Below are 26,521 nucleotides of genomic sequence, written 5' to 3'. Positions count from 1 at the left end.
ATATGTGGCGAATCGATCCCCTGTGTGAGTACTGGTGTCTCTGGAGAGACTTTTCCTGCGGCTGCCTCACTAGTGTGTGCTCTGGTGACGAAATTATAAACTTACTACTTCCCGCAGCGGCCGCCCCGGCTCTCCCTCCTCCTTGCTCCCATATTCAAATCTCTGCCCACCGGCATCTGATGTCAGAATCAGAGCACACAAGCGAGGCAGCCGTGGGAAAGGTATATCGCAAAGTATTACTGCATGTATGGTAGCCTGTGGCCACAAGACCTTATTATAACGCCTCCTTGTGGCCCCCCATACAGTGTAACGCCTCCTTGTGGCCCCCCATACAGTGTAACGCCTCCTTGTGGCCCCCCATACAGTGTAACGCCTCCTTGTGGCCCCCCATACAGTGTTACGCCTCCTTGTGGCCCCCCCATACAGTGTAACGCCTCCTTGTGGCCCCCCCATACAGTGTAACGCCTCCTTGTGGCCCCCCCATACAGTGTAACGCCTCCTTGTGGCCCCCCCATACAGTGTAACGCCTCCTTGTGGCCCCCCATACAGTGTAACGCCTCCTTGTGGCCCCCCATACAGTGTAACGCCTCCTTGTGGCCCCCCAATACAGTGTAACGCCTCCTTGTGGCCCCCCCCATACAGTGTAACGCCTCCTTGTGGCCCCCCCATACAGTGTAACGCCTCCTTGTGGGCCCCCCATACAGTGTAACGCCTCCTTGTGGGCCCCCCATACAGTGTAACGCCTCCTTGTGGCTGCCCCCATACAGTGTAACGCCTCCTTGTGGCTGCCCCCATACAGTGTAACGTCTCCTTGTGGCTGCCCCCATACAGTATAACGTCTACTTGTGGCTGCCCCATACAGTATAACGTCTACTTGTGGCTGCCCCATACAGTATAACGTCTACTTGTGGCTGCCCCATACAGTATAACGTCTACTTGTGGCTGCCCCATACAGTATAACGTCTACTTGTGGCTGCCCCATACAGTATAACGTCTCCTTGTGGCCCCCCATACAGTGTAACGCCTCCTTGTGGCCCCCCATACAGTATAACGTCTCCTTGTGGCTGCCCCATACAGTATAACGTCTCCTTGTGGCTGCCCCATACAGTATAACGTCTCCTTGTGGCCCCCCATACAGTATAACGTCTCCTTGTGGCCCCCCATACAGTATAACGTCTCCTTGTGGCTGCCCCCATACAGTATAACGTCTCCTTGTGGCCCCCCCATACAGTATAACGTCTCCTTGTGGCTGCCCCCATACAGTATAACGTCTCCTTGTGGCTGCCCCCATACAGTATAACGTCTCCTTGTGGCTGCCCCCATACAGTATAACGTCTCCTTGTGGCTGCCCCCATACAGTATAACGTCTCCTTGTGGCTGCCCCCATACAGTATAACGTCTCCTTGTGTTTTTTTTTCTTTTAAACGGGTATTTATCGCGATATATATCGTTATCGCGATAAATTTTTTTAATATAGTTATCGTCTGAATATTTTTGATATCGTCCAACCCTACTCCGGCATCCCACCAGCTCCTGGGTCACCTGCTGCCACCCTCCACCAGAGCACTGCACTCCTGGGCAAGGAGTCAGAAGTCTGAAGAGGTGCATCCCTGCTGGTCCTGGAGTCGAGGGAGAAGATCTGCAGGAGCAGATAAGTATGAAGCTGACATCCTCTGTGTCCCCCCCCCCTCTGCACTAAAGACCTATGGGCCTCCTGGGTGAAGGGGATCTGGGTGTCATTGTGTCATTGCTTGTTCTGTCTGGGGCGCAAGGGTCTGGAGGCACATAGCTGGGCAGGCGTCTCTTGACGCTCCTGCCCCTTACGGCTTTCTTTGGCAGCATATCATTTTCTATGAAGCGGCTACTCTCTGCAGGCAGTGCACTTCCCCCTCCGCTCTCCGCTCTCTCTGGGCCTTACACCCCCTTGCTGGGGATGCCATATCTTTGTTATCCCCCGCCTCGCCGAGGGCGCCGGGGGCCACTTTATTAGTCACCTTCTTTAAACAGAGAGCGGAGCGCGCGCTGTTTTCGCGCTCCTATGATGCGGCCGGGGGCGGAGCCTAATCACAACAGGGGGCGGAGCCTAATCGGCTTCGGCTCCTTTCTGCTGCTGGGGCGGAGCCTAATCGGCACTCCGGCTCCTTCCTGCTGCTACTGAGAGGCTTCTCTCACTGAACGGCTGCTCCCCCCCCCCCCCCCGGTCACCGCTCTTCTCTGGGTTTGTGGTTGCGCTGTTACCTGAGCGGTAGGACTTTTTCATCACTTTTTGTGAGGGACCATCCTGCCTAAGCCTAAGTCCGTTAAGACCTCTTCTCAGACCCCAATAGGGTCCTGTATGGAGTGTCTGCTCCCACTTTTGGTCACTGGTACCTGTGCCTCCTGCCCTGCTCCTGGACAGAATCACCCTTCTCCCCCTTCTCTTGCCCAGTCCAGTACCCCCCTGGTCACTGCGGAGTCTGCGGCTCCCGCTTGGGCATCTGCCATGTCCTGCGCGGCCGCTGATTTGGCCCTGTTCGCCAAGGCAGCCATGTCTTTTATGGAACGTATGTCCGTTTCCAATCCTGCGGCGCCAACCACTTCGTCCCCTCACAGTGGTTCCCGCAGAGGACGCCTGACTACTAATAGGCAGCGTGAGCGACAGCAGCATCCCTCCTAGGATGACTCCCCTTCTCCCCCTCGGCTAGAAGCTTGCTCAGACTTCCCCCATCCCCCCCAGGGAGCGCAGGTCTGACGGGGAATTGTCCGGCTCGGACGAGGTCACGGAGAGGGACCTTCCGCCAAAGCTCTCCACCATGGTGGCTGATCTAGTAGCGGCCTTCCGTGACACCTTTAAATCTCCAAGGGGATTCTCCTCCTTCCACTAGGAGAGAGTTCGCCCTTTTTCCTCCCAAAAAACCGGAGGCTGCTGTATTTCCGGTCCATGAGGACGGCTCGGACGAGCCATGTCCTTTTTGGATTATAGGGCATTTGCAAATCCTGTGACGCCAACCACCTCTCGGTGGTTTTTTCCACAGAAGACGCCCGACTACTAACAGGGAGCGTGAGCGGCAGTATCCCTCCTCGGATGACTCCGTCTCTCCTCCCCCCCCCCCCCCCCCTCGCCTAGAGGCGCGTTCGGACGACTCTCCCATCCCCCTTAGGGAGTGCAAGTCTGAAGGGGAATTGTCCGGCTCTGACCAGGTCATGAAGCGGGACCCCTCGCCTAAGCTCTCCACTCTGTGGCTGACTTAGTGGCGACTGTCCGAGACACCTTTATTCTCCAGGGAGATTCTCTTCCTTCCACGGGTCAGGAGTTCCCCCCCCCCCTTTTTCCGTCCAGGAAGAGGAGACTACCGCGTTCCCGGTCCATGAGGGATTTTTCGCGGTCATATCCAGGGCCTGGGGCCGTCCTAATAAGGTTCTCGACCACCAAGCGCATGAATACACTTTCTCCTTTCCCTGCTGATGGCAAGGAGAGGTGTCTCCTCCCCCTAAGGTGGATCCCCCGGTGGCCGGATTAGCCAGTTATACGGCCCTCCCTGTCTTAGACAGTTCCTCTTTGCAGGACGCTGTAGACAGGCACATAGACTCTCCTTCAGGTCCATTTTTCACTGGCAGGCGCGTCCCTGCGACCTACCTTTGACTCAGCAGGGGTGGCCAGTGCTCTCTCTGTGTGGTACAGCGCCACCACCAAGAACTGGCGGAACTGGATGCGTCTACTGACACACTGGATTTGGTTCTCCAGATGTCTCAGGCTTCTAAGCTTCTTTGCGAAGCTTCTGGGGCATTGTTTCTCTCTTTGCCTGTAGGTTAGCAATCTCTGTCATTCAGCGCAGAGAGATCTGATTAAAGGTGTGGGTCGTCGACGCGTTCCCTCGCTAATCTCTCCCTTGGGGTTTTCAGACCTTATGGGGATCAGCTAGACGGGTTCATCTTTGCATGCCTTTTCTAGTCTGGTAGGCCGTCGCCTGTTTCCTCCGCTGGAGGTATCAGGTCGTCCGCAATAAGGCCCTCCTTCAAACTAGCCTTCCTGGCGCTAGGGGGCCCAGTCAGCCCGTTCTGCTTCTACTAAGCCTATCTGCATGTCCCGATCGTGGAATCCCACCAACGATTCCTGCGATTCGCCATTGGGGGTCGACATTGTCAGTTTGTCGCCCTTCCTTCTGGTTAGCGACCACCCCTCGGGTCCTTACCAAGGTTCTGAACCGCTCATGGCGCTTTTTCGTACCAGGGACATTCCTTTGCTAAGGCAATCTGGTAGCTCAGTGGTAATGCTGTTGCCCCATGTCCAGGCTTTCTGAGTTCAAAGCCCCTTTCAGCCTCAAAAAAAAAAAAAAAAAGTTTACATTTCCACCCTCTGGGCGCCAGCCCTATCGGGACGATATCCTGATAAAGGCCCCCTCTCTACCGCAGGCCGAGGACAGCGTCCCAGAAGCTCTCCTTCCTGGGGATGAATTTGGACACCTCGGCTGCCAGAATATTCCTGCCAGCCTTCAAGTCCTCCCAGATCCGGGGGCAGTGTCGCATATGTTGCGCTCCCCGTGCCTCTCCATACGGGAATGCATGCGGGTCCTGGGTCTTATGGTAGCTTCTCTCGAGGCCGTTCCAGATGCACAGTTTTCACACTCCCTGTGGCAACAGGAGATCCTTTCCCTCTGGGACGATACCTCTCGGGGTCTGGACGATAGCATCTGCTTGTCTCAGCGGGTTCGGGCAGCTCTCCCTTGGTGGCTGTCCCCGATGAACTGAGGTCGGGGAGATCTTTTCTCCTATTCTCCTGGACGATTATCACCACCGATGCCAGCCTCCTGGGTTGGGGCGGCGTTCTCCAGTCTCGCACGGTTCAGGGGGTTTGGTCGGCGGCGGAATCTCGCCTTCCGATCAACATTCTGGAGCTGACAGCGATTTTTTTTTTTCCCACTCCCTCTCCCATTGGACTTCTTTCCTTGCGGGCCTCCCGATGAGGATCCAATCGGACAGTGCCACGACTGTGGTCTACATCAACCCTGTGGTCTACATCAACCATCAGGGCGGGATCCGCAGCCGGATGGTGGTTCAGGAGGTGACGAGAATTCTGACGTGGGCGGAGTTGCACGTTCCGAGGTCGTCAGCAATTTACATTCCAGGAGGGGGCAACTGGACAGCGGACTTTCCTTTCTAGGCCGCATCAAGGTGGATCCAGGCATGTGGTGTCTGAATCCAGATGTATTCTAAGGAATCTGCCACAGATGGAGCCGTCCGGATGTGGACTTGATGGCGTCTAGGTTCCTGACTCGCTCCCGGGATCCGAAGGCGTACGGGGTGGACGCGCTGGTGTCTCCATGGCAGGACTTCAGTCTCCTCTATGTCTTCCCTCCGCTCTTTCTACTACATACACAAGATCGGGGCAGAAAGGATTCAGACCGTTCTCATAGCCCCCACAGTGGCTTCGCTGCGCGTGGTTCTCAAAGGTGGCTTGAATGTGGTGGAAGCCCCATGGCCTCTTCCCGACAGAAGGGATCTACTGTCTCAGGCCCCGATCTTCCACCGGAATTTACGGCCTCTTCGTTTAGCGGCGTGGCTGTTGGACCCGCCATCCTGATGTATCCATCTTGGATTCAGTGATTAGAACCACGATCAGTGCGAGGAAGCCGGCTTCCTCCAGGATTTACTATCGTACCTGGAAGGCCTTCCTGACTTTTTGTGAGACCTCGGGGTTCCCTCCCCTTCGTTTTTCCATCCCGGTGGTGCTGTCGTTTTTCTTCAGTCCGGGCTTGAGATGGGACTGTCGTTGAGTTCCCTGAAAGGTCAGGTTTCGGAGCTGGCCGTCTTCTTTCAGAAGTCCCTTGCTCTTATGGGTCCTGTGAAGACCTTTCTTTAGGGGATGGCACTTTCGATTCCCCCGTATGTTCCCCCTTGCCTCCTTGGGATTTTATTTTGATCCTGCGCGCTCTGCAGATGGCCCCCCTTCAAGAGGCCTCCCTGACTTTTCTCACCTGGAAGGTGGTCTTCCTTGTGGTCATAACTTCCATCAGACAGGTTTCGGAGCTGACTGCTCTTCCGGCCAGGAGCCTTTTTTCAGTTTTTTCTCCAGGACGAGGTTGTGCTCCGCCCGGTTCCCTTCCTTTTGTCCAAGGTGGTCTCTCCCTTCCACCTTTAACGGGGATCTTGTTCTGCCCTCCTTTTGCCCTTCCCCGGTGAACCACATGGAACGCGCTCTACCTTCCCTGGATGTCATACGGGCCCTGAAGGGTATCTTGCGGCTTCCTCTTTCGTCCGCCGTTCGGATTCCCTCCTTGTGATTCCCGAGAGACCTCGTGGGCTCTGGCGGTCTCCAAGGTCTCTGTGGCACGATGGATCCGCTCGGCTATTTCCGCGGTTTATCGTGCTCGTGGTAGGGTTCCCTCGGCTCGGATTTCCGCTCACTCCGCTAGGGCGGTGGGGGCTTCCTGGGCAAGGCGCAATCGTACCTCTGCCTCTCAGCTGTGTAAGGCGGCCACCTGGTCGTCCTTACATGCCTTTACGAAGTTCTATCAGTCGTATTCACTGGCTTCGGCTGATGCTGTCTTTGGCCGCAGGGTTTTGCAGGCTGTGGTTCCTGTTTGACCGTTGGACGTTCCTCCTGGCGGTGCTGTGATTTTTTTTTCCCACCCCATGGACTGCTTTAGGACGTCCCATGGTCTGTGTCTCCCAATGGATAAAAGTACGAGAAAAGGAGATTTTTTGTGAAACTCACCTGTAAAATCTTTTCCTCGACTTTTCCATTGGGGGACACAGCTCCCACCCATTCTGCCGGTTGCAGGAGGGGTCTTCAGTTCAGTTTCTGTTTATGGTTGGACCTTATGGCTTGGTCCGATGGTTCCATGATTTTTCTTGCTCCTTCTCCTACGGCTTGTGCAACGCCTGAGTTCCTCCAGGTGGAGTCGGGGGGGTATAGCCTGAGGAGGAGGAGCTCTTTTGTATTTGCATAGTGTCCCTTCTACTAATACCTCTAAGCTCTACTAATACCTCTAATACCTCTAAGCTATACCCATGGTCTGTGTCCCCCATTGGAAAAGTCGAGAAAAAGATTTTACAGGTGAGTTTCACAAAAAATCTCCTTTTTATATTACAGTGGTTGTGTCATCTTAGACATTGGAAGCATATCACTAGGATAGGTGCAGCTCTCACCTCTGGGACCCGCACCTATCTCCAGATCGGCTGTCTCTTGTGTGGTGTGCTCTCCATTCATTTCTATTGGGTTGACGAAAATAGCCAAGCTTGCTCACTTAGTGCTGCAAAGCGCTTGGATTAAAGCTTCTGCCCCTGCACTGCTGCTGTCACGGACAGCATACAGTGCAGTAATGCCGGCAAGGGACCAATCAGAGTGGCCCCTTGCCGGCAATTGATCCGATTGGTTAGTCTATGCAGACCAATCGGATCACCGCAGTGAAAAAAATGCTGGTTTCAGGCTCTGATCTGTGCTCTGCAGATCAGTGCCTGAAATTAGGTAGTGTCCTCGTGCCCCTTCCTGTGCGCCTCCAGTTCCCCCTGCTCCCATCACATTCATGCAGCCTGCCCTGATGCGGTCCGCCCCCTCCCCGCCCCATACATTCCTCCTGCCCCCATTTGTGCTGCCTCCCTCAATGCTGGCCGTACCTTCCCCCTCCCCCTTTCCAGCGCTGCCCCAGATGCGGTGCGGTCCCCCTGCTGTTTTTGATGGCGGCGGCTCCATTCCTGAGCCGCCACCATCAGCAGAGAGTGTCAGCTCTATGCTGACACTCTGCTGTAACCCCTGAGATGCAGCGGCATCCATGGGGTTAATAGAGGGAGGGGGCTCCCTCTCTCAACAATCGGGGCTGTCGCGCTGCGATGGCAGCGCCCGATGGTTGCCATGGCAACCGGCGCGTTGCAAAAGCGTCTAGTGTTGCCACCTACAGGACATCTGATAGTATTATACTTTGCAATGCAAGATCATTGCAAAGTATAGTACAGCCATCAGCCCCACTGAATCTTCAAGATCCAAGAGGGACTTGATAAAAATAATAATGTGAAACTAAGGGCTCTTTCACACCTGCGTTATTGTCTTCCGGCATAGAGTTCCGTCGTTGGGGCTCTATGCCGGAAGAATCCTGATCAGGATTATCCTAATGCATTCTGAATGGAGAGTAATCCGTTCAGGATGCATCAGGATGTCTTCAGTTCCGGTACGGAACGTTTGTTGGCCGGAGAAAATACCGCAGCATGCTGCGCTTTTTGCTCCGGCCAAAAATCCGGAACACTTGCCGCAAGGCCGGATCCGGAATTAATGCCCATTGGAAGGCATTGATCCGGATCCGGCCTTAAGCTAAACGTCGTTTCGGCGCATTGCCGGAGCCGACATTTAGCTTTTTCAGAGTGGTTACCATGGCTGCCGGGACGCTAAAGTCCTGACAGCCATGGTAAGTGTAGTGGGGAGCGGGGGAGCAGTGTACTTACCGTCCGTGCGGCTCCCCGGGCGCTCCAGAGTGACGTCAGGGCGCCCCAAGCGCATGGATCACGTGATCCATGTGATCACGTCATCCATGCGCATGGGGCGCTCTGACGTCATTCTGGAGCGCCCCGGGAGCCGCACGGACTGTAAGTATACCTCTCCCCCGCTCCCCGCTCCTACTATGGCAACCAGGACTTTAATAGCGTCCTGGGTGCCATAGTAACACTGAAAGCATTTGGAAGACGGTTCCGTCTTCAAATGCTTTCAGTACACTTGCGTTTTTCCGGATCCGGCAGGCACCTCCGGCAACGGAAGTGCATGCCGGATCCCAACAACGCAAGTGTGAAAGAGGCCTTATAAAAGTAAAATTAAAAAAATAAAAAATAAATGGCCTTTTCCTATAAAAAATGAAAAAAAATTAAAATCGACATATTAGGTATCACCGCGTCCGTAACGACCGTCTCTATAATTATATCAGACCCCGTCTGATAAACACCATAAAAAATAAATAAAAACGGTGTAAAAAAAAACAATTTGTCACCTTACATCACAAAGTGCAACACCAAGCGATCAAAAAGGTGTATATCAAACAAAATGGTACCAATAAAACAGTCACCTCATCCCTCAAAAAATTAGACCCTACATAAGAAAATCGCTCAAAAAATAAAAAAACTATAGTTCTTAGAACATTGAGACACTACAACATATAATTTTTTTTATTTCAAATATGCTATTATTGTGTTAAAGTGAAATAAATAAGTGTACATATTAGGTATCGCCGCTTCCGTAATAACCTACTCGATAAAAATATCACATGACCTAACCCCTCAGGTGAACACCGTAAAAAAAAAAAACTGTGCCAAAAAAGCCATTTTTGTCACCTTACATCACAAAAAGTGCAACAGCAGGCGATCAAAAAGGCTTATGACCCCCAAAATAGTACCAATCAAACCGTCACCTCATCCCGCAATTTTTTTTACCCTATTTAAGACGATCGCCTAAAAAATAAAAAAGCTATGGCTCTCAGACTATGGAGACACTAAAACGTCATTTTTTTGCTTTCAGAAATGCTATTATTGTGTAAAACTTTAATAAATAAGGAAAAGTATACATATTAGGTATTGCCACGTCCGTAACGATCTGCTCTATAAAACTGTCACATGACCTAACCCCTCAGATAAACGCTGTAAAAAGAAATAAATAAAAACTGTTCCAAAACAGCCAATTTTTTGGTCACCTTGCCCCATAAAGTGTAATAATGAATGATCAAAAAATCTTATGTACCCAAAAATGGTGCCAATAAAACCCAACTCTTTCTGCAAAAAACGAGCCCCTGCACAAGACAATCGGCAGAAAAATAAAAAACATATGGCGTTCAGAAAATGGACACACAAAAACATAATTTCTTTTTCAAAAATGCTTTATTATGTAAAACTGAAACAAACGAACAAAATAGACATATTTGATATCATTGCGTCTGTAACAACCTGCTCTATAAAAATTGCACATGATCTACCCTGTCTGATTTATGGCATATCCTAATGATAAGCTATCAGTCTGAGATGACACAAGCCCTTTAACTCATTGTTGCTGTTACACTTGTACTGCTACTTTAATTATGTTTGTACATTTTTCTGTTTTTAGTGGACGACAGATGATGACTTGACAGATGCTGTTCACTCCTTGGGTGTTAATGATATTTTGGAAATCAAGTTTTATGAAAATCGTGCAAATGGCCAGTCAAAAGGGTGAGTTAAAGCCTTCTCCTAAAATGAACACCTCAGTGGAGATTAAACCACCTCATGTCCAAGCTAATTCTTGTTTTTTTTTATCATTTTTTTTTTTTTTAAAGAGCCATGACATAACATAACCGTGTGAAGGCTTTTTTTTTTTTCTGCTAGACAAGTAAAATTTTATTAATACGTTTAACCCCTTAAGTACCAGCGCTGTACATGTACGACGGGATGATTGGGCTGGTGCAGGAGCTGACAGCCGGGCCCCTGCTGCATGCGCCGGCATCGGTGAAAACACAGATGCCGGTGTGTTAACCCGTTCACCACGGCATGCAATGGGTTCGCAGAGGGTACGGGTGCCCTCCGCTTCCCCATCGGGTCCCCGCGCTGCAGTGGTGGGGACCCGATGGTAAAGAAGGCAAGCCTGATGGCTTCCATAGGCATCGGGGCTTGCCTTCTACAGAAGCCTGTGAGATCCAGCCCCTTAGGCTGGGTCTCACAGGTAGGCTATCAGCATAAAATCTGACAGCCAATGCATTACAGGATATATTGTAATGCATTGCAGAGGGGATCCGACACCAGAGGTTGAAGTCCCAGAGTGGGACAAAAATAAAAGTTTTTCAGATTAAAAAACAAAAAAGTTTCAAGTAAAAAAATAAATAAAATTTCCCAAAGGAAAACCACACATATTTGGTATTGCCGTGTCCATAACGACCAGCTCTACAAAAATATCACATGATCCACCCACTCACCTGAACGCCGTAAAAAAAACTAAAAAATAAAACTGTGCTAAAACCCCCAAAAAATTTTTGTCACCCTAAATCACAAAAAGTGCAACACCAAGCGATCAAAAAGGCGTATGCCTCCAAAATAGTACCAAACTGTCACCGCATCCAGTGAAAAATTAGGCCCTACATAAAAGAATCGGGCAAAATATTAAAAAAACTGACTCTCAGAATATGGAGACACTAAAACATGATTTTTTTTTTTGTTTCACAAATGCTTTTATTGTGTTAAGTGAAAAAAATTAAAGTGGACAAGGTCTTTTAAAATTTCTCTTGAATGCATTGGGGGACACAGCACCATGGGTATATGCCCAGCTGCCACTAGGAGGCTGACACTAGAAGTAAAACGTGTTGGCTCCACACGTTTGTGTGAAAGTAGCCTAAGATTTGCAAAAAATGGCCTGGTCCTTAAGGTGAAAAATGGCAGGGCTATGAAGGGGTTAAAAATTGGGTTTTGGAAATTTTCTTAATTTTAAGATTTACTTCTAAGCCCTCTAACGTCCCAAAAAAAATTCGCAATTCACAAAATGATCCAAACATGAAGTAGACATATGGGGAATGTAAAGTAATAACTATTTTAGGAGTTATCACTATCTGTTTTAATAGCAGAGAAATGTAAATTTTGAAAACTGCAAATTTTTTGATAAAAATTACCTATTTTGACTCAAATTTGCCACTGTCATGAAGTACAACATGTGACGAGAAAACCTTCTCAGAATGGCTTGGATAAGTAAAAGCGTTTTAAAGTCAGATTATCTCCACATAAAGTGACACATGTCAGATTTGCAAAAATCAGTCTGGTCCTTAACCACCTCAGCTCCCCTAGCTTAAAGGGTTTCTGTCACCCCATTAAACCGTTTTTTTTTTTTTTTTCTTTAATAATAATTCTTATAGTGCGATCTCATGATACATAATCAAATTAATAATTTTGGTTCAGTAGATTTTGCTAAAAAACGATTTTTAAAATATGCTAATTACCTTGCTACCAGCAAGTAGGGCGGCTACTTGCTGGTAGCAGCCGCATCCTCCGATGGTAATGACGCCCCCTCGGCATGCTGATTGACAGGGCCAGGGAAGGGAATCCTTCTCTGCTGGCGCTGTTAGAATTTGAAATCTCGCGCCTGCGCCGTACCTGGCTTCAATCGGCGCAGGCGCACTGAGAGGCGGCCGCTCTGCTCGACCGCTCCATCCTCAATGCGCCTGCGTCGATGACGTCATCGCATACACCCGGAAGAGAAGACAGGGTGGGTGATCGCATACACCCGGTGATCAATGACAGGGGGGTGATCAGGGAGTCTAATATGGGGGTTAATAAGGGGTGATCAGGGGTTAATAAGGGGCTAATAAGTGACGGGGGGGGGGGGGGGGGGGGGTGTAGTGTAATGGTGTTTGTTGCTACTTTACAGAGCTGCCTGTGTCCTCTGGTGGTCGATCCAAGCAAAAGGGACCACCAGAGGACCAGGTAGCAGGTATATTAGACGCTGTTAACAAAACCGTATCTAATATACCTTTCAGGGGTTAAAAAAATCGCATCTACAGCCTGCCAGCGAACAATCGCCGCTGGCAGGCTGTAGATCAGCTCGTTTACCTGCCGTTCCTGTGAACGCGCGTTCACAGGAAATCTTGCGTCTCGCGAGATAACGCGCCGGCGCGTCAAGGAGGAATGAATCGACCGCCTCCGGAACGCAATCCTGCGTTAGGTGGTTAAGGTGAAAAATGACAGGGTCCTGAAGGGGTCAATGTACTATATAATATATATATTTTTTTACTTTTAATTCATTTTATGAAAGTTTTTTTTAAAATTTATTTGAGCAGCAATCGCTTGTACAGTGTATTGCAATAGTACTCTATATGGGGGTGATTAAGTGACTGAAGAACCGTACCCCTGTCTAACCGCTTATGACATGGTCCCAATTACCGGCAGATGTTGCTATTATTTCAAGCAGTGTCAGCTGTGTAGCAGAGCCAGCACCAACAGGATTTGAATTGGGCATCTGATCCAGCTTCATACACTTGCCTCTTACATTTGATATACATTATGATCTGTCACCTAGACTCCCCATGTAACAAATCTTGCACATCATTCCTTATGACTCTGTTGTTCCATCTTCTATTATTCCTACTAGAAGTTTATGTCTATCTGGGTGTTGGGGGTATGTCCTTGCACAGTCTGACAATATGTTGTCAGTGCTGCCAGTGACAACATGGCCTGGCCTGGCGGTGATCGGAACAATGTGCCTGCTCAAATCATTGAGCAGGCACCTTGGCTAAATGCTGCGCTTTCTGCAGTTTCTGATCCCCGCGGTCAGGGTCAGAAACTTTAATATGCCTAAAATATATATGTTTCACCCCCCCTGCACCCCTGAATGATTTTATGGGGGGGGGTTGAAGGCGGCGCGGGAGGCGGGCGGTGCGGCAGTGTATAATCCCCTTGAATAATCGTTGGTGGCCAGTGGGTATACCAGGGTGTCAGCACATTGCTGACAACCTGGTATAAACGGCTGACATCTGTGATGCGATGTCAGCCGTTTAACCCTTTCCATACCGCGGTCCGTACGGACCGTGATATGGAAAAGCAGAGGTTAACAGTCGGGAGCTCCCTCCCTCTCCCATCGGGGGCTGCAGTGCCTTTGCAGCCCCCAGACAGGATGGGGTGACAGAGGGAGGGAGCTCCCCTCCTTACCCTTCCCCGTCTGCGCTGTTGTGGCCACAACTGAGCAGACGGGGAAGGTTCCCATGGCAACAGGACGCCTACTCAGGCATCCTGCTGTCCATGGTGCTGAACAGATCTGTGCTAAAGGCATAGATCTGTTCAGACAAAGTGTAAGTAAAATACAGTACAAAACACTATATAGTGTACTGTACTGTATTATACAGACATCAGACCCACTGGATCTTCAAGAACCAAGTGGGTCTGGGTCAAAAAAAGTAAAAAAAAAAGTAAAAAATCAAAAAACACATTTATCACTGATTAAAAATGAAAAAAATAAAATTCCCTACACGTTTGGTATCGCCGCGTCCGTAACGACCTGATCTATAAAACAGTCATGTTACTTTACCCGAACGGTGAACGCCCAAAAAATAAAAAACTATGATGAAATTGAAATTTTGCCCACCTTACTTCCCAAAAAAGGTAATAAGTGATCAAAAAAGTCGCATGTACGCCAAAATTGGAACAATCAAACAGTCATCTCATCCCGCAAAAATCATACCCTACCCAAGATAATCGCCCAAAAACTGAAAAAACTGTCTCTTAGACTATGGAAACACTAAAACATGATTTTTTATTTTTGTTTCAAAAATGAAATCATTGTGTAAAACTTACATAAATAAAAAAAAGTATACATATTAGGTATCGCCGCGTCCGTATCGACCGGCTCTATAAAAATATCACATGAACTAACCCCTCAGGTGACCACCGTAAAAAAAATAAAAATAAAAACGGTGTAAAAAAAGCAATTTTTTGTCATCTTACGTCACAAAAAGTGTAATAGCAAGCGATCAAAAAGTCATATGCACCCCAAAATAGTGCCAATCAAACCGTCATCTCATCCCGCAAAAAATGAGACCCTACTTAAGATAATCACCTAAAAACTGAAAAAACTATGGCTCTTAGACTATTGAGACACAAACTTTTTTTTGTTTTAAAAATGAAATCATTGTGTAAAACTTACCTAAATAAAAAAAATTGTATACATATTAGGTATCGCCGCGTCCGTGACAACCTGCTCTATAAAATTACCACATGTCAGATGAATGTTGTAAATAACAAAAAAAAAAAAAAACTGTGCCAAAAAAGCTATTTCTTGTTACCTTGCCGCACAAAAAGTGTAATATTTAGCAACCAAAAATCATATGTACCCTAAACTAGTACCAACAAAACTGCCACCCTATCCCGTAGTTTCTAAAATGGGGTCACTTTTTTGGAGTTTCTACTCTAGGGGTGCATCAGGGGGGCTTCAAATGGGACATGGTGTCAAAAAAAACTTTTGCCTTCCAAAAACCGTATGGCATTCCTTTCCTTCTGCGCCCTGCCGTGTGACCGTACAGCAGTTTACGACCACATATGGGGTGTTTCTGTAAACTACAGAATCAGGGCCATAAATAATGAGTTTTGTTTGGCTGTTAACCCTTACTTTGTAACTGAAAAAAATAAATATTAAAATGGAAAATCTGCCAAAAAAGTAAAATTTTGAAATTGTATCTCTATTTTCCATTAAATCTTGTGCAACACCTAAAGGGTAAACAAAGTTTGTAAAATCAGTTTTGAATACCTTGAGGGGTGTAGTTTCTTATATGGGGTCACTTTTATGGAGTTTCTACTCTAGGGGTGCATCAGGGGGGCTTCAAATGGGACATAGTGTAAATAAACTAGTCCAGCAAAATCTGCATTCCAAAAACCAAATGGCGCACCTTTCACTCTACGCCCCGCTGTGTGGCCGTACAGTAGTTTACGGCCACATATGGGTTTTTTCTGTAAACGGCAGAGTCAGGGCAATAAAGATAGTCTTGTTTGGCTGTTAACCCTTGCTTTGTTAGTGGAAAAAATGGGTTAAAATTGAAAATTAGGCAAAAAAATGAAATTCTCAAATTTCATCCCCATTTGCCAATAACTGTAACACCTAAAGGGTTAACGAAGTTTGTAAAATCAGTTTTGAATACCTTGAGGGGTGTAGTTTATAGAATGGGGTCATTTTTTGGGTGGTTTCTATTATGTAAGCCTTGCAAAGTGACTTCAGAGCTGTGTGGTCCCTAAAAATTGGGTTTTTGTAAATTTCTGAAAAATTTCAAGATTTGCTTCTAAACTTCTAAGCCTTCTAACATCCCCCAAAAATAAAATATCATTCCCAAAATAATTCAAACATGAAGTAGACATATAGGGAATGTAAAGTCATCCAAATTCTTTGGGGTATTACTATGTATTAAAGATGTAGAGAAACTGAAACTTTGAAATTTGCTAATTTTTCCAAATTTTTGGTAAATTTGGTATTTCTTTTATGCAAAAAAAATTAAATTTTTTGGACTTCATTTTACCAGTGTCATTAAGTACAATATGTGACGAAAAAACTATCTCAGAATGGCCTGGATAAGTCAAAGCGTTTTAAAGTTATCACCACTTAAAGTGACACTGGTCAGATTTGCAAAAAATGGCCTGGTCCTTAAGGTGAAATAAGGCTGTGTCCTTAAGGGGGTTAAATGTGGAACTTTTTTTTTTTTTTTTTTAAACTTTTAACGATTTCTCCTGTAACTCGAAATACACCCCCCAGAGAGGCTGTACAGCCTCAGTGCAGGGCTGATCATGGTCTATGGAAGACCCGACAGATCCTGCACTCTCCCAACCCCGGCGATCATGTGACTGCCGGAGCTGGGAGAGTGCAGGGGCCGTTGGGTCAGCTTCCTGATCTGTATACACAGCGCTTGTTGAGCGCTGTGTATACAGCGATCTAGAAGGCAGGGACACCCAGGATTGTTTCCTACCTACTCTTTGAGTTGCCCTGCTGTCACTGACAGCGGGCCTCCTGCTCGGCAGCTGCACGATTAGTGTGGAGCTGCCATCTTTGAAAATACGTTCAGAGATTAACCTGACCGCCCAGGACGTTTATAGTCAATGGGCGGTCGGGAAGTGGTTAAGTTATGGTGAAAAATGTGTTTCACTAGTTTAATTTTGATTTACCCTTTTCCCGACTGCCCACTGTGTATATACGTCCTATCTGCACAGGCCCCATGCAGATGGCACGTATAAAGCACGGCAATGCTTTAATCCAATCAGTGATCAGCGCTGGGATTAAAGCTCCTACAATCTAGCAGGAGCAGGTCGTGTCTCGGCTGACAGACACAGCGGAGGACCCTGAGGAGGACAGAGCGGTTTACTACTGCTTCTGCCTTCCGCCTTCCCCTGTGCCAGCAGGAGAGCGCTGCACAAGCACATGGTGGAGGGAGCAGGAAGTGGCAGAGCAGATTCCTCTGTTAGTCCCCGGGGGTGTCTGGAGCAGTGGCAAGAGCAGAGCTGCCTGTATGTCATGCCCCCCCCAGGGGGCTGTTTTCTACCGTAACTGGGGCTCCCGTGGAGTAAAAAAAAAAGTCAGTGTCCTCCAGAGGTTTTTTAAAGGGGTTCTTCATGAATTAAGAAAATTAAAATACTTTAAATATTACTTTTTTATAAATATATTCCCAAATACTTTTTGTTTGTCATTAATGGCCTGTTTTGTCTGGGGAGCAATCATCAGGGGAAATAAAATGGCCGCTGTCCCATTAGTGCACACACAACCTGTCCTAATCACACAGGAGGACAAGTTACATCAGAACACTGAGCTAAAAAGTTGCCTCATCCTCCTCTCTGCTCTCTCAGGGATTATGATCCTGAATACAGCTGATAAGATCTTCAGCTTAATCTCTGTAGAAATGGAGTTCATGAGGACACGTGAAGTGCAGATAGGAAGGGGGGATGTGGCTAGAGATGAGCGAATTGAATTTTTTGAAATCCGTTCATGCTTCATTTGGTGGTAAAAGCAGAATTGCATCATGGATTCTGTTACCACAGACCATAACGCAATTTTATAACGGAATGCCTTTAGAGGCATTCCATCATAATAGAAGTCTATGGCCTGCATAACTGATCCGTCCCGTTTCTGTTATGCAGGCTAGGACTCCCCTGCATAACGGAAACAGGACGGATCCGTTTTGCAGCCCATAGGTCTGTGGTATTGGAATGTTATGCTTTTTCATAGGTATATAACCTTTATGTCTCAATTATCATAATTATAGTGGATTTGATTATATATAAGAGGCCATATTGTGATATATTCACCATTTTGTATGTATTTTAAAGTCTGCCGAGAGAGGTTCATGGAAAGGACATTGTTCATAAGGTTTCTTCTCTATAGATGTACCAGTCTGAGAAGAGTCATTCTTGTCTCTTTATAGATTTATAACTGAGCTAAGGATATTCTCTAGACATATCTGGTACTAAGTACCCCTACAGTTGATGTCTATTGGTGAAGCAGAAAATCTGTAATGTCTTTATACACACATGATGAACCTTAGTTTTTTTTTTTGTATAAGATAATCAATAGGACATATGTATTGTTTTATGTTGTTAAATATTATTCCCTTTCTTTCTTCGTTCTCTCCTTCCTTCTCTGCCCTTTAGGGGGGCTGGGGGGGGGAGGGGGTGGACGCATCACGGGGGGGGGGGGGGGGGGGGTTGGGGGTAAAATGGCATTAGTTATATTAAGTTTGAATATCTTGTGTGTATTTGTCTTGTAGATCAATAAAGAGATTGAAGTTAAAAAAAAATTATATATTATGAAGGACGTCAATGCATCTATTATCTTATATATTTCTCACTAGGAACGCATGTTCTCCTAAAATATGATAAGAAGAATTTTAAGTATAGACTTTGTTAATGAGTCTTCGTTCAGGGAAGGCAGTATTATTTTAACTAACAATCAATCACCCGTTGAAGTGACACGGGAGACACACATGTCTGTGAGAGTACAAGGTCTATTATATTCTTATCACTACCATACATTTGATAGTTTGGGAAATGTCTAAACTGGTACCTTAATGTCTATGCTTTAATTGGTACATGTGTCAAAGTTAATCCCTGTAGCTCTGATGATTTAGGATTCAATATGTTGTGTATGGAATGTAAGATTAAGTCAGCCACCTAAAAAATAGCTTTTAATAGTAAATATTAAAAATTACCATAAATCCCTCACGTGGGGACAATAGAAAGACAGACAAACATACCAATACACGTGGGCTGAGTCAAGGACAGGTGGGATGGATGGTATGGCAGGGAGTAGGCAGACCAGAAAAAGAAAGCATAGGCAGTTTAATAAGGATCTGAAAGAATTTAGGGAGAATAAGACCTACCAGTTCGATAAGCCTCAAGTCCGCCCTGAGACTGACATTTCATCCTCAGAACAAGAATTCTCTGATTCAGATATACAGGTGGTCCGAGGAAGGAGTAACAACAGATGGGGCCAGAGGGGAGGAGGTAGAGGTTATTACAAAAAGAGATGTCCGAAAACACAAAATCAAAGAGGAAGAGGCAACGATTATCATTCACCCTCACCGTCCTCCTCTTTACCATTGGTTTCCAACCCCTTGCCGTCCAAAACTCAGGGGGATTTTTTAGCCAAAGGGGGGCCCTATCAGCTTCGAGCCCGCACCTAATTAATAAAGATTCTGAAACTAGTGACCAACCACAGATTATAAATCTATCTCCCAGGACACTGAGTGTAGCGGAAGAGGCCCTACTAAAAAAGGGGCTCTCTTTTGTTCCCACCACCAGATTTGACCCTTTTACTTGGACGAAGGACCTCCCATCTTTTTTCACGAAAATTAAAGTGGCATAAATTTATAGGAAATAATAACCGTAGCACCTGTGAACAGTTGGGCTTGCAGGAGAGCGACTATTTTGACTTTAGGATTTTATGTGAGTTACAGGAAGAAGGCTCTCATACATTGGGTCAGGGTCCATTTACGGACCTTCGACCTAAGAGCAAAAAAGCACCCCCGCCCATGAATTACGATCATATCGAAATCTTCCTGGAGATGTTCACGAAAGAAATAGATAAACTATCTCCTTTTGAAGTCATATTATCATAATTTATCTGCTAGTGAGACTGAGGCCCTCCGTAACCTCGAGAGGGATACCTCGATTGTGATAAAACGGGCGGATAAGGGCGGGAATCTGGTGATTTTGGTACATGACCAATACAACCATATGTGTAAACAACTATTACACGACAGTGACTGCTACCGCATACTACCATCCGACCCTACAGAAACCTTTTTGGGAGAGCTCACATCGATACTTACAGATGGATTGACCAAAAAAGTCATCAGCGAAGCAAAATTTTCTTTTTTTGTTACCTAACAAACCTCAGATAGCCACCTTCTACGGGCTGCCCAAGGTCCACAAGGGCGTGTCTCCGTTAAAAGGTCGCCCCATAGTATCTGGAGTAGGTTCCATAATACAGAACAGTGGGATCTACATAGACTATGTCTTGAAAGGTTTTGTATCGGCTCTTCCATCATACACAAGGGACACAATGGATTTTTTGCGCAAAATTGAGTCGCTTAACATTGATCCATCGTGTTCCCTTGCCAGTATCGATGTTGAAGCTCTGTATAGCTCGATTCCGCATGAGAAGGGCCTGATGGCATCTAAGGTTTTCCTTGATACTAGAGCCGTCTACCACAGAGTGCACAGTAACTTTGTGGTAACCCTCCTGGACTTTGTCCTGACACATAATTTTTTTCTCTTCAACGGACAGTTTTTTCACCAGCTCAGGGGGACTGCAATGGGGAGCCCCTGTTCACCCTCCTATACAAATCTCCTCCTGGGCTGGTGGGAAGACAATGTGGTCTTCCCGGATATACACACGTGGTGGGGTGACAAGATCGTCTTCTGGACTCGATACATCGACGATGTATTTATCATATGGAATGGTACACGGGAAGAGTTTGATTTATTTATCAGGGCTCTTAACATGAACGAACTAGGACTTTCATTTACCTCTGAGTACCACCCAGAATCTCTGACGTTTCTCGATGTTAGAGTTACCAGAACTGGAGGCAGTCTTGTCACCTCCACTTTCAGGAAGACCACAGCTACCAACAGCCTTTTGCACTGGAATAGCCATCATCCACTCAGTTTAAAGCGGGGAATCCCCTGCGGTCAATATCTCCGTATGAAGAGAAACTGCTCAAGGTACGGAAGGTTTCCACCAGGATGCGAGGAAATTACAAAATAGGTTTATGAAGAGAGGTTATCCGCAACACGTTCTGAGGGATGCATTCCAATATGCGTCTTCATGTGAACGTAATACCCTGTTGGTCCCAAGGAAATCTATTAAGGAGGATAAAGAGGTTATTAGAATAATCTCAACCTTCGAAAACATGAGCCATGAAGTGAGAAATATTATTGGAAAATACTGGCCCATTTTATTAATGGACCCGGACGTGGCGGATAAACTCTCTCCTCAACCTAATATCACATTTAGACGCGGTAGGAGTCTCCGTGACCGACTTGTTCACAGTCACTATACAGGTCCTGCACTCAAGTGCACCTGGCTGGATCGTAAGCACCTGGGTACCTTTCGGTGTGGATCCTGTCTGGCGTGCCGCAATATTCGGAGCTCCAAACAAAATATCTGTACTGTCACGGGAAAAACATATGATATTCGTGATTTTGTGAACGGTCTTAGTAAGGGAGTGGTGTATTTAGCTCAGTGCACTTGCCCGAAAGATTACGTGGGGAAAACGTTTAGAGAGCTCCGGAAATGGGTCCTTGAACATCTAAATGACATAAAGAATAAAAAAGGATACCCCTGTAGCCAATCATATGTGGGAGTACCATAACGGGGACCCCCGACTCATTAAATTTTCAGCATTAGAACTGATTAGACCCTCCCCACGTAAGGGAGACTGGGACCGCAGGATCCTTCAAAAGGAATCCGAATGGATCTATCGACTGCGGTCCCAGACACCAGGTGGCCTAAACGAGCGGCTCACATTTTCCTGTTTTCTTTAGCAGACCTCAGCATTCTTTTTCATTCAGGGGGATCCGCCCCCTTCTTTACTTCTCGTCCTCAAAAGACAGAAAGCTACATCGACACAAGAAGTGTCAAATACATATATCTTAGGGTTTGTCTGAATATACAGACCCACTATATCTTTTATTATATCTAAAGACGGCATTAACATTCTAGTAGCCACTAACCCTTTTTTTTTATATCTTTGTAGGGTCCTGTACTACCCCGTTGTTATTTTTCATGGGATAGATACGCCTCTGTCACTCACCCCCGAGCTGGTGCCTCGCACCTTGGCTAGATAAGGGCATGAATTATAGTCTATTTCCTGCATAGATTTTTATATGTCTGATAATTAAAAACAACATATATATTGAAATTTATTATATTTAATGACATCAAATAAACTGTCCATCATTATAGTGCAATACAATAATTAAATAGCATTCCTTCCTCACCTTCATTCTTCCCCCCTTAATTTTGCATGGCATTATAGGGATAACATGGTGTGTGTGTGTGTGTGTGTGTGTGTGTGTGTATGTATATATATATATATATATATATATATATATATATATATATATATATATATATATATATATATATATAAAATTTCGGACCCTATCTTTGGGATTGATAGCTTTTTATATGAATATTTCTTAAGTATATAATATCCCCTCTGGTTATCTAAAGTGCCCCATCTATATTATACTATTTAGGAAGTGCTTATATTAGGGATCGACCGATTATCGGTTTTACCGATGTTATCGGCCGATATTGAGGATTTTGAACGTTATCGGCATCTATTTTGCCGATATACCGATAACGTATTGGGAACACAGAACGCGCTGCTCTCAGCGCTCTCTGTGTTCCCTCCGCAGCACAGGGGAGAAGGAAGCAGTGTCTCCCTCCCCCTGTGATGCCGCTGCCGCCAATAGCAGGAGAGGAAACAAGAGGAGGGGAGGGGAGGGGCTGTGGCCGCTGCACCACCAATGAAGATGAGTCTTTCATTAATTCATATACAGGAGGCGGGAGCTGGCTGCAGAATCACATAGCCGGCTCCCGACCTCTATGAACGGCAGCTGCGGTCCGCGGTAGTTAACCCCTTAGGTGCCGTGGATCGCAGCTACCGTTCATAGGGGTCGGGAGCCGGCTAGGCGATTCTGCAGCCAGCTCCCGCCTCCTGTATATGAATGAGAGACTTATCTTCATTGGTGGCGCAGTGCGCCCCCCCCCCCCCCCCCCCAAGCCCCCTAGTATTAATCATTGGTGGCGCAGTGCGCCCCCCCACCCAGTGTTAATCATTGGTGGCAGTGGCCACAGGATCCCCTCTCCCCTGCTCCTCCGATCGGAGCCCCAGCTGTGTAAATCTGGGGCTCCGATCGGTTACCATGGCAGCCAGGACGCTATTGAAGCCCTGGCTGCCATGTTCAGCTCCCTGCTGCTGTGTGCACAGAGCAGCAGGGACAGTGTGATCTCCTATTCACCCTGATAGAGCTCTATCAGGGTGAATAGGACAAGGGTTCTAGCCCCTAAGGGGGCTAAAAGTTAGTAAAAAAAAAAAAAAAAAAAAAAAATATTAAGTATAAATAAAAAAGATTTTCAAAAAAAATAATAATAATACACGTTAACAATAAAGATTAATTTTCAGCAGATTTGTGTAGGAAAAACATTTTTTTCCTCAAAAATAAAAATACCCAGAATATCGGTATAAATTATCGGCTATCGGCCTGAAAGTTGCCAAATTATCGGTATCGGCCCTAAAAAAATCAATATCGGTCGATCCCTAGCTTATATATCTTGCTTTTCACTTCTTGATAGCGCTCACTGACCCAGGGACATCGACGCTGTATCCTGCAGTTGTCTGGTCTGTGGAACGCACGGCCGTCTCTGACGTCGGCGTGCGTTCCACAAGAACTTTGGCTGAGGATCGGAGATGAGTGGCTGAGGTAGCGCTTCCTGTACAGTGGAGCGCACGGCCATTTTGGGTTCCGGCGTGCGTTCCACACGTCTGAATAGCGCAGGCGACACTTTAGCTTAGTAAGCACATGGTGGAACGCACGGCCATCTTGGATTCTCGGCGTGCGTTCCACCTGCACTTTGCAGGTATCCCGATCTCTCTTATTAAGCTTTTTAGGGTTTATTGCCCTACTAATATCAGATTTATATTTATTAACAGGGGGGAATCACTATTTACTATGCTATATTGCACTATATCAACCGAGTCTATCCAGCAAGGACATGCAGGATAGATCATGTGACATAGCCCTCATTTTTGATTGGGGGAGACCTTGATAGGAACCTCCTATTCAGGGTTTAAATGCTTTGGCGCAGATATACACACTGGAGCCTCATCTTAGTGCCCCCTGGAGCACCCCAAACCGCCTGGACATACTTCTCAAAGATAAGTACGGCATTTACTTCGAGCTTATAGGTACTCTCTTCCGCTGCATGCTCTGCTTAATTGACAGATACAGCACCCTTGACTAACTTTTAGGTGGTTATGTGTACATGTTTGCCGCATACTTTGGGGTTACACCATCCGATCTGTTGCATTGTCTCTGTATATTGGGTAAAGTGTCAGGCGGTTTGAAGGTGTTTTTCTTTTGGTGCTCCAGCATTTTGTTTGATTTTGCGGATTGTATATGTATAGATACAGCGGTGTGTTTTTGCACTGCGTTGGTTTTTCTCTAGTTGTCTCCTGACAAACCAAATCAAATGGGGAAACGCGTCGAGACGAGAACCTTCAATTGAATCTTGACAATCTTTTTGGTGTATATCTTATAATATTATTCGACCCGGGCATCCATAAGGGTCTATTGTGTATTTGTAGGGCTGTTTTAAGGACAGACAGGGCAGGCACGGGGACAGAGTGCTCCCACCATCAGGGTGCATCTCTGGGCTTAGTACCAGTAAGGGATACCTTAGGGTGATACTAGGGACCCTTCTGGTCTGCCTACTCCCTGCCATACCATCCATCCCACCTGTCCTTGACTCAGCCCACGTGTATTGGTATGTTTGTCTTTCTATTGTCCCCACGTGAGGGATTTATGGTAATTTCTAATATTTACTATTAAAAGCTATATTTTAGGTGGTTTACCTCTGTGATAGTTAATTCTTTATATAACCACCATTAACGCATTTATTCAGTGTCTAAGATTAAGTCAGACCTGAACATTTAACCCTTACTAGTAATGATGCTAGTAGCTTATGCAATAGTGCCACCTAGGTATAAATAAGTAAAATTACACCAACAGCAGAAATGCATTCTGCGTAATGCAGTGACATCACAGTCGTTATCATATGTACACGCCTAACCGACAAATGATTGGAAAACTCCAAGCTAGGAAGGTTACGTTTTTGGATAATAAACCACATACAGTAAGAGAGAGGAAAAAAGAAAGGAGGGACACCCCAGGAGAAAAATTCCAATGATCAGAACAGACTTTAGAGCTGACTTCCCTTAGACTCTGCATATCATCTGCATTCTCGGGTAACGTATAACTTTATTATGTGTAGTATTGATTGAATTAATTGGCCTGATATTTAGTAACTCCCCGCTTTAATGTGGATGTATAATGTTAAAAGTGCTACATCAATATTACCAATATTCAGAAAAGATGCATATTACTGAATAAAAGATCTAATATTGATATCAGAGAAACTCTCTGATTGGAATATTCACATTCCATAGTCAATATCAGGCCTGATAATTTATAAGCTGTGTAGCAATACTACCCGATATCTGAGATTGGTCATAGTTTGAGCAGAGCGAAGGTTCGTATCTATCTTTATCACTATTAAGTTACTGTGTATAGTCAACTGATGGTATATCTCATAATTGTGGTCCAGACGGTTGTATTACATTTTATGTTTGAGAGGTAATATGGAATGCTGGTATGTGTTAGAGCCATCTAGTGGTAAATTTAGGGCACTGCATATCACTGTTATTGCATATTATTGAGTTTTATATTGATTAAGCTTTGATTGTATTTTAAGTTATTGTATATTCATTTATGTTGTTGCATAGACGCTTGTACCATGTTTTACTGATTACACACTATAATTAAATTAACAACTAACTCTTTTTGAGGTGTTTTATATGTCAACCTCTAGGATCAATTCCCCTTGAAATTTTTCCTTTGAGCCTTTCTTTTATATAAAGCATTTGCTTTATAGTTCCCAGAGGAATCAATGACGCAATTCTGCTTTTACCACCAAACGAAGCGTGAACGAATTTCAAAATATGAAATTCGCTCATCTTTAGATGTGACTAATGAGCAGCAGCACTTTTATGCAGTCCTAGTATTCAGGATCATAATCCCTGACAAGATGAGCAGAGGATGATGAGGCAGTTCTTCAGCTCAGTGTTGTGATTAGGACATATTTTTGTGTGTACTAATAGGATGGCTGCCATTTTAATTATCCTTATGATTTCTCCCCAGACAAAACAAGCTATTATAACTGAGAGGTATTTGGAAATATATTTATAATAAAGTAATATTTAAGTATTTTCATTTTCTTAATTCCCGGAGACCCCCATTAACCACCTCCGGACCGCCTAACGCAGGATCGCGTTCCGGAGGTGGCAGCGCTGCGCACAGTCACGCATATACGCGTCATCTCGCGAGACGCGAGATTTCCTGTGAACGCGCGCACACAGGCGCGCGCGCTCACAGGAACGGAAGGTAAGAGAGTTGATCTCCAGCCTGCCAGCGGCGATCGTTCGCTGGCATGCTGGAGATGTGATTTTTTTAACCCCTAACAGGTATATTAGACGCTGTTTTGATAACAGCGTCTAATATACCTGCTACCTGGTCCTCTGGTGGTCCCCTTTGTTTGGATCGACCACCAGAGGACACAGGTAGCTCAGTAAAGTAGCACCAAGCACCACTACACTACACTACACCCCCCCCCCGTCACTTATTAACCCCTTATTAGCCCCTGATCACCCCTAATCACCCCTGATCACCCCATATAGACTCCCTGATCACCCCCCTGTCATTGATTACCCCCCTGTCATTGATCAACCCCCTGTAAAGCTCCATT

The 26,521-nt window shown here is 46.1% G+C and overlaps 1 protein-coding gene across 3 annotated transcripts in view; it reads left to right on the top strand.

Moving 5' to 3' along the window:
• CPSF6 (cleavage and polyadenylation specific factor 6) overlaps nt 1–26,521 on the top strand; it is a 65,032-nt gene that overhangs the window by 10,799 nt on the left and 27,712 nt on the right. For all 3 annotated transcript variants that reach the window (XM_040409729.1, XM_040409715.1, XM_040409721.1), the window contains exon 3: nt 10,055–10,158. In XM_040409729.1, coding sequence (XP_040265663.1) covers nt 10,055–10,158 — 104 coding nt within the window. The remainder of the gene's footprint in view (nt 1–10,054; nt 10,159–26,521) is intronic.

The sequence above is a fragment of the Bufo bufo genome, chromosome 1, assembly GCF_905171765.1.
Source record: "Bufo bufo chromosome 1, aBufBuf1.1, whole genome shotgun sequence".
Lineage (NCBI taxonomy): Eukaryota > Metazoa > Chordata > Amphibia > Anura > Bufonidae > Bufo > Bufo bufo.
The sequence above is the reverse complement of the archived record's forward strand: the minus strand, read 5'-3'. Positions and strand labels throughout refer to the sequence as shown.